Source organism: Toxorhynchites rutilus, chromosome 2 (assembly GCF_029784135.1).
Source record: "Toxorhynchites rutilus septentrionalis strain SRP chromosome 2, ASM2978413v1, whole genome shotgun sequence".
Classification (NCBI taxonomy): domain Eukaryota; kingdom Metazoa; phylum Arthropoda; class Insecta; order Diptera; family Culicidae; genus Toxorhynchites; species Toxorhynchites rutilus.
Window position 1 is genome coordinate 261,010,054 of NC_073745.1, and position 12,320 is coordinate 261,022,373.

A 12,320-nucleotide genomic window follows, 5' to 3' on the forward strand; every position below is an offset into this window, starting at 1 on the left:
CTTGTTAATTGATTATTTATATTTCCACTATATCCTTATACGTATCCGGATGGATTAAATTTACCGAATTATAGCCATTTTAGTGATGCTGTATCTAATCTAGTACGGCCAAAAATTAACTTCAAACACGTTTTTCTCGAAACTTGTTTTTTTCCAAACTGGCGAACACGATATCTCAAGTTCTACCGAGCCGATTTATGTCGATTTTATATGAATACAATCTGTACGCTTCTCTCAATTGCATGAATCGATAAACAATCATATTTTATTATTTTAATTTTTATTTTAAAAATGGGTAATCGTAAACGTAAACTTTTTAAACATCATATTTTTCTTCAAACGGCCGTCACTTCATCAGAAAACATATTTTTAATTTGTTCGAGGTTCATGCGACAGCGAAATTTTTACTGAATCGGAATCTGGTCGATTTTTTCGTGTCAGATCACCAGAAGGGTTGAAATTGTATACACATTGGCAAAAGTTTTTTTCTAACTCGTTCACTTCATTAACTTGTACCTACACCCATACCTCGCTATACGGCCGCTCTTTATACGACATTTCGCTATAACGCTCTTTTGTTCAGAAGAGAAAAAACATTTGCGAGGACAACCAAGACATTGCTTATTTTGGATAATGCACCATGGCATCCTATTAATTTATCCGAGCTATTTATCTGAAGATGTCATGATTGAGTACCTTCATAAAAATACAACAGCTCTGATCCAACCAATGGATCAGGGCGCAATAGCCACTTTTAAGGCATATTACCTACGCCGAACTTTTAGACAACTTTTAAGGCTACGATTAAAATATTTTGGTGAAACTGTACCATCAAAGATGCTATTGACAACAATGACAACCATTTTTTTTCCCCCAAAATATATATTTTTATCAAGGCTCATATGGCGTTAGCCTCACGGGGCCGGGAGTTCAATACTTTGACAATTTTTCTTATTATCTATGTTAGTAATATGTAACCGATTACTCGCGGTTGGCTCGAGGTTAGTATTACAAGTGTTTTCGTAATTCGGATGTTGCTGTCTCCAATGCTCTGTACGTGTGCCTGACACGGGATACTTCCTATTGGGATGCAGCTGACCATTAATCAGCAACGCCCCCCTAGTCTGTACCTCATATCTAGCGTGGTGTGTCTTTCTCGACTCGAGGAATCCAGGATAGAATGGTCACTAACCGGCGCAATCATCAGTTCATGTAGAGTTGTCATGAGCGGTACAACCTTTGGCTCTTGTTGAATCATCAGTGGACTGCACAACCTTTGGCCCGTGTATCTGTAAAGAGTGTGTGTATGTATTGCCGCGACTAAGTAAAAGTTTATCGATCGGATAGGAGGGATATAAAACGGGGACACAACGAAGGAACAGGTATAGATGAAGCAGAAGATCAGGATCACGGCTACCTAAGATATCCCGGACGGGGATCTCCGATTGTCTGCCTTGTGCTCTCAGTGCTCTAGAGAGCTGAGAGCGAGCAGTATGGAACCGGATACACGACCAGACAACATGCTCGATGTCGTGGTAGCCATCGCCACAATCACAAAGATTGTTTGCTGCGAGCCCAATGCGATAGAGATGCGCGTTTAGGTTGTAGTGATTGGACATAAGCCGAGATATCACGCGAATGAAATCACGACCTACATTCAATCCCTTGAACCATGCACTCGTCGAGACCTTAGGGATAATCGTGTATAACCAACGACCGAACTCATCTCCACTCCACATGCGCTGCCAACTTACGAGTGTGTACTGACGAGAAATGTGGAAAAATTCATTATAAGCAATTTGCCTTTCAAAAAGTGTGCCTTCTAAAGCGCCCACCTTAGCTAGCGAGTCCGCTTTCTCATTCCCCGGAATCGAACAATGAGAGGGAACCCATGCTAAGGTAATCTTGAATAATTTTTCGACCAAAACACTCAATAGTTGTCTTATTCTAGTTAGGAAATAAGATGAGCGTTTATCAACCTTCATTGAACGGATTGCCTCTATTGAGCTGAGACTGTCTGAAAAAATAAAATAGTGGTCGATGGGCAATGTTTCAATGAACCCCAGTGCGTAGTATATCGCACCCAGTTCAGCAACATACACGGAACAAGGATCTTTGAGTTTGAAAGAGGCACTGGAATTTTCATTGAAGATGCCGAAGCCAGTGGACCCGTTTATGTGTGAACCGTCAGTAAAGAACATTTTATCAGATCTAACTTTCCCATATTCTGCCGAAAATATCGGCGGAATATAATCGGAGCGTAGATGATCTGGGATTCCATGGATTTTTTGTCGCATGGACAGATCAAAAATGACAGAGGAATTGCAAAAGTATGGGAAGCAAACTTGGTTGGAGATGCCTGGTGAAGGGTGCACGTCGTGGGTAAGGTACTCATGGTATATAGACATAAAACTTGACTGAGGAATCAGTTGGAGTAGATTTTCGAAGTTATCAATCACCAATGGATTCATGATCTTGCAACGGATGAGAAATCTGTAGGATAATTCTGTGAACCGAAGAGTAAGCGGGGGTACTCCTGCCAAAACTTCGAGACTCATCGTATGTGTCGAATGCAAACACCCCATGGCTATACGCAGGCAACGATATTGTATTCTCTCCAACTTGAGAATATGAATCCTGGCAGCTGATCGGAAGCAAAAACTGCCATATTCAAACACTGATAATATCGTTGTTTTGTATAACTGAATGAGGTCTCCTGGATGGGCACCCCACCATGTTCCGGTTATTGTTTGGAGAAAATTGATTCTTTGCTGGCATTTCTGTTTCAAATACGCAATGTGTATTCCCCAGGTACATTTAGAGTCAAAATATACTCCAAGGTATTTGAAAAACATCGAGCGCTTGATCGTTTTGCCGGATAGGTGAAGCTGGAATTGGGCGGGTTCGTGCTTCCTAGAAAAAACGACCATTTCAGTTTTCTCCGTAGAGAATTCGATACCCAGCTTGAGAGCCCACGTGAACAGGTTGTTCAGGGTATCTTGCGAGGATTTTTGCAGAACGGCGGGATTAGTACCCGTGATGGCGTGATGGAAATAACTCCATCGTCTGCCAGTTGTCTCAATGTGCAATCTCTAGTTAGACAATCATCTATATCATTGACGTAAAAACTGTACAAGAGGGGGCTTAGGCAGGAGCCTTGTGGTAGGCCCATAAAACTGTATCGAGAAGATTTCAAGCTGCCATGATTGAAAAACATGTGCTTTTCTGACAGTAAATTGTACAGGAAATTATTCAGAATTGGTGGAAGTCCACGATTATGAAGTTTCTCTGAGAGAATTTCCATGGAAACTGAATCAAATGCCCCTATGATATCGAGGAAAACGGAAGCCATTTGTTCTTTGCGAGCAAATGCGATTTGGATTTCAGAAGATAGCAGCGCCAGACAATCGTTCGTCCCTTTACCTCGGCGGAAGCCAAACTGCGTATTTGACAGCAAATTGTTCGCTTCAACCCACTTGTCCAAACGAAGTAGAATCATTTTCTCTAACAATTTGCGAATACAGGATAACATTGCAATCGGCCTATACGAGTTGTGATCGCAAGCCGGCTTGTTGGGTTTTCGTATGGCTATCACTCTCACTTGTCTCCAGTCATGCGGGACAATATTCAGCTCCAGAAACTTGTTGAACAAGTTCAGCAAACGCTGTTTTGCCAAGTCGGGAAGATTCTTCAACAAGTTGAATTTAATCTTGTCCGACCCCGGAGCTGAATTGTTACATGAGAGGAGGGCAATTGAGAATTCTACCATCGAAAAATTCTCATAATCGCATTGGAGCGGAATGTCGCGTACGACGCTTTGTGCAGGAACGGAATCGGGACAAACCTTTCTTGCAAATTTGAAAATCCAACGGTCAGAGTATTCCTCACTTTCATTTGTATGGTTCCAGCCACGCATTCTCCTAGCCGTATTCCAAAGAGTGCTCATAGCGGTCTCCCTTGACAAACCATTGACGAACTTTCGCCAATATCCACGCTTTTTTGCTTTAATCAGACCTTTTAGTTTGGCTTCTAGAGCTTGGTACTTTCGAAACCATTCCACTAGTCCAGTTTTCCGGAATTTTTTGAAAGCGGATGATTTTTCAAGGTAGACCTTTGAACACTCCTTGTCCCACCAAAGTGATGGAGGACGACGTCGGAAAGTGGTAGCAGGAACACGTTTTTTTTGAGCTTGAAGTGCGCTTTCGTAAATCAAACTCGATATAAAGTTATACTCTTCGAGTGGAGGAAGTTCATGCATTGAAACAAGTGCTTCAGATATTATTTCTGCAAATTTTCTCCAGTCAATATTTTTCGTGAGGTCATACGCAATATCGACTGACTCACGAGAACCTGATTCATTGGCGATCGATAAAATTATTGGCAGGTGGTCACTACCGTGGGGATCTTGGATTACCTTCCACGTGCAATCCAGGGATAACGAAGAAGAGCAAAGTGATATGTCTAGCATACTTGCCCGTGCAGGGGGGTTGGCTATTCTAGTTGCTTCCCCAGTATTCAAAACTGTCAATTTGAAGTTGTCGCACAGATCATAAATCAAAGTGGCACGGTTGTCATCGTAGAGTGAACCCCATGCTGTTCCATGGGAGTTGAGGTCACCTAAGATTAGCTGCAACTCCGGCAGTGCCTCGATGATATCAAAAAACTGATGGCGGCCAACCATAGTTCTTGGAGGAATATATATCGAGGCAATGCAGAGGTCTTTGCCATTGATTTGTGTCTGGCAAGCGACAACTTCAATGCCTGTCATCGATGGGAGAGTGACTCTATAAAAGGAGTGACATTATTTGATCCCCAATAGTACGCCACCAAACGAGTCATTTCAGTTCGTCGGCTGAAGAAAGCCATGTTTCACAGAGGGAAAATAAATCACAGTTAGAACTATGAATTAAAAATTTAAATTGATCTAGTTTAGGGATGATGCTTCTGCAATTCCACTGTATTACAGTGGTCAAATCCTTGACCTCTTGCACTGAATCAGGCATCAAGGGAAATGAACGCTGCTAAAAAACCACATTTTTCTTTCAAAAATGTTCTCACAATCGGAAGCAAACATAATACTATGCTTTTAAGAGGGTCATTTATATTCAAAGCATTTAAAATATTGTCCACCAGGTCAGAAAGCGCAAGCAAGCCAGATTGTGGCTGTTGCCTCGACTGCGAAAAAGGAACAGACGTGTTGGGCTCTGCTCCGGGAAGTGCTGAGGACCCCTGGTGCGTAGAAGAACCGCTTAAACCAGGAGGTACTTGCTTCGGTCTATTCTCAGCACGTTCGATACGAGGTTTCATTCCAATTTGGGAAGTTTCGGTCTTCTTTCTGGGGAGTGATGGAAAAGAAGTAATTTTTCTTTTCCTAATGGCACCCTGCGATGTACCGGAACTTCCTGCATTGGGAGCGTCAGCAAAAGGCTCGTCGTTCTGCAGAATGGAGTAGGGATTGTCCTGAGTCGTTGAAGCGGAACTCTTAAGCATTTCTGCATAAGTCCGCTTGGAACGTTCCTTTAAGGAACGCTTGAGTTTTTCCCCTCGTTGTATGTACACCGGGCATTGAGAAAGATCATGTGGAGCCTCGTTGCAATGAAGACACTTGCGCTCTTTTGCGCAAGAAGTCCCATCATGACTCTCTCCACAATCTGCGCAACGTTGTTTATTGCAACAATAGGCGGCCGTGTGACCGAGTTGCATGCATTTGTTGCATTTCATTACCCGGGGTACAAACAACCGAACAGGTAAACGAAGTGCACCTATTGCAACGTAGTTTGGAAGAGCGGAACCCTCAAATGTCACACGAAAAGAGTTTGTCCGATTGAGAACTCGTTTGTCATTTTAAGTGACACAGACTTCAGTCGATCGTATTCAAGAATCTTCACACTTTTAAGTGAGGAGTTCTTGAAGCGACCGACACCATCGAGTATCTCTTTTCGAGTCAAACCCTTTTCGTTTATTACACCGTCTATTTCAACGTTGCAACAGGGTACGTATACGCGATACTCAATCGCAAAGAGATCACAGCGCGTTATTGCATTCGCTTGGGTCCTGCAAGAGACGACAACTCGTAATTTGTCTGGCCCCATCCGAGTAATTTCAGTAACTTTGGAAAATTTCTGCGTTAGTTCTTTTGAGATGCGAATGACATTAAGAGGTTTTGATTTTCGTCTAAAGTATACAATGAATGGACCTTTGAATCCCTCCGGGTATTCCTTTAGACGAAAATCATGTTTTTCATCAATTTCCTCATCTTCAGAACTTTCTACTTCATAAACAGAATTTTCCTCCTCAACGTCTGCTTCATCCTCCTGCTCTTCAGGAGGTGGGTCAGCATCAGAAACATTCAATGACGTGGAGGGGGGATCCTCCCCGCCCTCAGCCATAATACAACCATTTTTGGAAAAAAATATGGCCAGAAATAAAAATAAAAAGATAAAATGAATTTTGAATGATGATGTTACATATTTAACAAATTTGGAACCGATCTGATTGAATTTGTATGAATTTGTATTAGAATAATTGATTCCTTATACGGCTTTTCGCTAGGGTGACCATCTGTCCTGATTTAGCAGGACATGTTCTGATTTTGAGATATATTTGGGGCGTCCTGATTTATTTTTCACAATCTAGCTTTTGTCCTGATTTTTATGAGAAATTCAATTTTGTTGCAGGATCAGAATTGATTTCTGTGTATTATGTTTATGAGTAGAACCTTTTTTATTGAAGACCAAAGTTTTATGAGCATATTCACAGTAGCATTTGGAGCGTCCTGATCAGGGTTGCCAACAATAATTTGAAAAAATCAGGAAGAATGATAATAAAAATCAGGATAAATCAGGATAGCTCATGTCGGGTTGTCCGAAAAGTTAATGTCGATTTTTGGGAAAACAAAAACATTATTTTCAATCAAAGCATTATAATTTAATTTTATATCCATAGTTCTGTTTCACAATCTTTCGCCATCTTTCACAATTAAATATGATATCCTCCCAGAACATGTTTGCTTCCTCGTCGAAAACTGCTGCGAGCCATACATGTGAGAAACACGTTGCTTGGTAGAAGCTCATAATGCAGAATCCACTCCAAATCCCACCAGAAACAGAGTATATCTTCTCTCGGGCGAAGACCGGATATGTAAAAGAATTAATAAGCATGGTATAAATCCTCGCATAAGCGGAAATGCTAGTGTTTCGTCTGACTTTTTGATCGTTTATATTTTTTCCGAAAAACCTACAGCATCACTACAGTCAATTGCAGAGAAATCAATATTCAAATTTTCACTGGATTCATCATCCATGCTTTGGAATAAATCTTTACTCAACAAATGAGGAAAGCATATCAGCAGTGGAAGACTTGTTGATTTTTTTCTAATTTTTATGATATTTAGTACGGTTATAGATATATTTACCATAGTCCCATCATTAACGTTTATTCTACGTTCAATCAGACGATTGTTCGTCTGATTGAACGTATATAAAACGTATCACATATAAAATCTTTTTATATTGACTGTGGATTCAAAATTTTGCTCTTGAGTAATTTTACACTCTGAAACGTATTCCTACATTAAAAAACTCTGGGAATACATCTACATACACATTATCTTCAATAAAGCAATGTTGTTCCCCAAACATAATCCGGTGTAATTTCATAAATTCGTCAGACAATCTGGTTTCATGAAATTTTCTAGCACTGCTTTGGGAAGCCGCGAAACAATTGAGAGTAGAGAAATGAAAAATACAAATCCAAGATGACCGCAGTTCCCAAATAAACACTTACTTTTTAATGGTTCCATTCAGCTTGCCCTATTTGTATGTATGATTGAGTGTTTTGTAGGGTTGTCCCACATTAATAGAAAAATGACCCCGTTCCTGATGAATGATTGATCTGAAATTTGGAACATACATTCTATTCTACTGTCATTATAAAACTCCATATTGCATGATCTTGAAAAATTCAATTTGACCGCCGCTAAAAAATAGCTAAATGGCTTGATTTGGAGAATACACTACACTATGAACAACATAAATTCGTAAAGATCTCCGCCACAAAATGGTCGGCAATGTATTTTTTGCAATCCTCTCAATATAGGTATCAAATGAAATGATTTGACTAATAGAATACAGTATATCATCAAAATATTCCGAAGAAATAAAAATTTAAAAAAAAATTTTTTTGAATGATTTTGCTGTAGAGAAATATACTGATGATACAGATAATTTACTAAAAACTAGAAAATGAAATAAGTAAAACAAAATTTCAAGTTATACGGTTTAATATAATAAAAGCTAGAAAACAGTTAGACAAGTAGCAGTGAGTGGGTTAGTCCATTCCTTCATTAATCTAGGGCAATGATGAGACTAAAATAAAATCGTGGGGTATGTGATGAAACAACTGTGGATAATGGAAATCCAACGTCTATTCCATACCTAATTTTCTTCGGAATATTTTCATGATGTACTGTATTCTATAAGTCAAATCATTTCATTTGATACCGATATTCAGGGGATTGCAAGAAATACATAGTCAACCATTTAGTGGCGGCGACCTTTTTGAATTTATGTTGTTTCTTATGTTTCGTGTCAAATCATTCAGCCATTTTTGAACGATGGCCAAATTTATTTATTTCAAGATCATGGACTACGCAGTTTTATAATGACAGTAGAATTAAATGTATGTTCCAAATTTCAGATCAATCAGTCAATAGGAACGGGGTCATTTTTCTATTAATGTGGGACAACCCTACAAACATTCAAACAGTTCGAGCTAAATGAAACCATTTAAAAAGAAATTAATTGTTTGGGGACTGCGGTCATCTTGGAATTGGATTTTTCATTGTCTGCTATGTTCTACTAGTCGAGAAATTTCTTTTGATACCCATATTGATGGGGGTTTGGGAATTTATGGGATTTTGAGAAAATATGTGCATAATCCACCATTTTGTAGCAGCCGCCATCTTGGATTTTCAAGATCATGGAATACGCAGTTTTATAATGACACCAGAGATAAAGATGTGTTCCAGATTTCAGATCAAATGGTTAACAGGAATGGCATTAAATTTCTATTAATGTGGTACAGCGCTACAGTTACAAAGTTACAAAGACACATACAAAGACACAGACAACATTCAAACGGGTCAACCTAAATAAAACCGTTTAACAAATAAGTACAAATCATAATTATATTACTATTACCGAGAGAAAATTCGTTTTTTTATGACTCGATTATCCGGAGTGAAAAAAAATCAATACTCCGGATAATCGAGTCCGACCTGTAATAACAAATTGCGCCAGTAACACCGGCTGAGTGTATCCTATGGCTTACCGTCTCCACTAACACATATCCTAAATTCCCGAGATATATATGAGAGGTCGCAGATTTCTCTGCATCTCTCTTAAGTAAATATCGAACTAACATTCCTTCCCTTTCCTTAGCAGTTGCAAGGACGTGGCCAGGACAATTCTTAACTGTTGGAGAAAGCACAACTTCATCTAAGAGATATTACTAATCATCAGCAACGGATGGAGGCTAGCTTTTAACTGAACAGTTCTGAATTCGTACCACCTACGATAATGTGCAACTTGCTCAATGCTAATTTTAATGCTAATGCTAATATAAATATAAAAATCAAGATATATATCAGGATCTAAATAACTTGAATTTAAAGCTTATGGTAGGAATAAAATCAGCCAAAACGATTAAGTGCTCTTCATCATAACAATTTACACAAATTTCGCTTACTATATATTCGTATGTAACTCTAAACAAAATATTTATGGTATTCGGTAAAAAGCGTATATTTTCCAAACTAATTCAGTAAGCATTTTACATGTAATTGATGGCAAGGTCACTGCGAATAACATGAACCTGAAACTGATGCATAGCTAATGTGGACGCAGTTATTCGTAGTGACCTTGTCACCCAATTCTCGTATAGAAGAATGATTAAATAATGTGAAAAATCATGACCAGAATAAAAGATCAAGAGCCTTGCCACTCACTGACAAATTCCGGGAAGGTCTACGGAATTGAGATGCGCAACAAACCCATCAGAAATTGTTATCAATCCCATCACAGTTTTCGTTGTAGGACTTATTGTACCTCTCCTGTTGTTGGCACTTGCATTAATATCGGTTTCTCTGAGAATCGGAAATCGATATTAATGCAAGTACGTTATAAACGAAATAATCAGTATGATTACCCTCATTCCACACGGCGGATAGCCTTGTAGAATAATAACTTTACTATAATATTGTATCCTGAAAAGAATCTTATTAACAAACAAATTAATGCCAGAATTTTTCAGAAAAAAATGTTAATTAATTTGGTACTATGGATAACATTTATATGTGGAAGGACATTCTTCCGTCGAAGCACAAATTAGTATCACATGATAAAATCAGTCACATTTAACGGAAAAATGTTCCACTTCCACCGTTCTTCCACTTGTGATCCACTTTGTTGAATTTATTTTACCCCTCCTTCATTGGCACTGGTTCAAGTGCACTTGAACCAGAAAACGCAGCCAGCACTTCCGAACCAATCAATAGACTCTTGAAAAAACCAGAGTTTAAAGTGTGTGCTAATTGCACATTTAACCAACTTGAGGATGAAAACCGTGCACTGAAATTTGAAAACCGTAGTCTTTAATTAAAACGATGCAATAGTAATGACGCACGGACCATCGAACGTTTCATGTCGCTGAGGATGGGGAAATGAATTCCCCTTCGTAGCCATGGAGGAAACAAATGCTGTCTCAGTTTGTTGGATTTATTTCAGACACAATCAATTAATAAGAATGTTTAATGCTTGTATAGTATGAGCTTGTACCGAACGCAGTGATTGATTGCCGACATGACAGAAATTCCAACAAAATCTCAGACCATTCACAAATTTAGTTAATTGAATCAACTTATCTTACCTCCTCGCTGAGAACGAATGGTGACGATTGATGTGCGACTCGCCGGCAAGACCCGATCCCGTCAGCAATCCATTTCCAGCCGGAAGCGCCGAATATGGCGGTGGCAGTCGGTTCCGGTGGATTTCCGGGACACTGTCAGCTGGCGACGATGATTGGGGGAGAAAATTTTTCGAATAAACACATTGCAACCGCTTGCGAACTCGCCGACGCTCTCGACGTTCTTTCCGACGCAGCTCACGCATTCGGGATTCACATTTTGGCGAGGGTTGAGCTTTGGAACTATGTTTGGCTTTGTTGGTCAGAATCAGAAGATCGGTACTTTGACCATCATCCGATCGGTTATGAGAATATTGCATACGATTCGAGCACGGGTTATTACTATTATCATACACTAAATTACAATTGGAGGGGACACTTTGTATTAAATTTATATTCACACAATTTTGATGATTAAATCTGGTAATCTGACTAGAACTTCCACCGTTTATGTTTGCACATCCTTGATTGCTATCACTGTTGGGACTTCTGGGCGTTCCGTTCACGTTGCTGTTAACATTAATTCCACTGTCAGACAGAGTATGATCTGGTACACCCATTTCATTTACACAGTTCGTAACACGCTCTTCCGGTAATGGTCCACCGACATTGGTTCCCTCGCACACCGGATCCATAGTTGCGTTCTGAACACCAAACAATTCACAACGATCTCAGCCACGATCAGCTACGATCCGATCCACGTTCGAGCATGTTTCTCCCTGCACTGTGCGAACATAGCTGATCGCGTCAATGCTCGAACCGCCGCTCAGCTCAGTCAGTTTTTCATTCGTTCGTTTTCTCCCTTGCTTCTCACATTGCTCTCGGGATGAATTTCCTGTGAGGCTATTTATGCTTTCCCTTAACATGCTCGCTAGGACACGCAGTACCGTTTGTTCAACGAATTCCGATTTTTCGTCTATTCCTTTTCGCGTGCCCATTCGTAGTGCTCCTTTGTGTGCGATTGTAGTTGTAGAATCTGGCGAAAAAAAAACTCGTATTTTATTGTGTGCTATCGATTTCGATCGTCTGGTCCATATTTTGGAAAGCAGAAAGAAGAATAGCACCAAAAATGCGTTGCTCGCCGTTTGAACCTGCGCCGCACATGACAGACAAATGTTCTGAGGAGATCGTACATATGGTACAGCATAGTTGCGGTTTGGGTGAACGAAACATGATACTTTAGGGACTGCGAGAGTGGCTCAGGTAGAAGTTTGGAGTGTTGTTGAACGATTGAAGGGAAGAAAACTGTGTCAAAATTCAATCGTGGTACTCGAACATTGTTAACATTTTGATGAATCATTTAAGAGAAAATTATTTCCATTCATCACCTGGATGCACTGATAATAAATGATTTTAGT

General features: G+C 39.7%; 1 protein-coding gene across 1 annotated transcript in view; it reads right to left on the reverse strand.

Annotated features, from left to right (window-relative positions):
* The window catches only part of LOC129768745 (uncharacterized), a 43,358-nt gene extending 31,600 nt beyond the window's left edge, over positions 1 to 11,758 (reverse strand). The window contains exon 1 of the mRNA XM_055770603.1: positions 10,927 to 11,758. Within this exon, the coding sequence (XP_055626578.1) occupies positions 10,927 to 11,597 (671 nt within the window). The 5' untranslated portion in view covers positions 11,598 to 11,758. The remainder of the gene's footprint in view (positions 1 to 10,926) is intronic.
* Between the last annotated feature and the right edge of the window lie 562 nt (positions 11,759 to 12,320).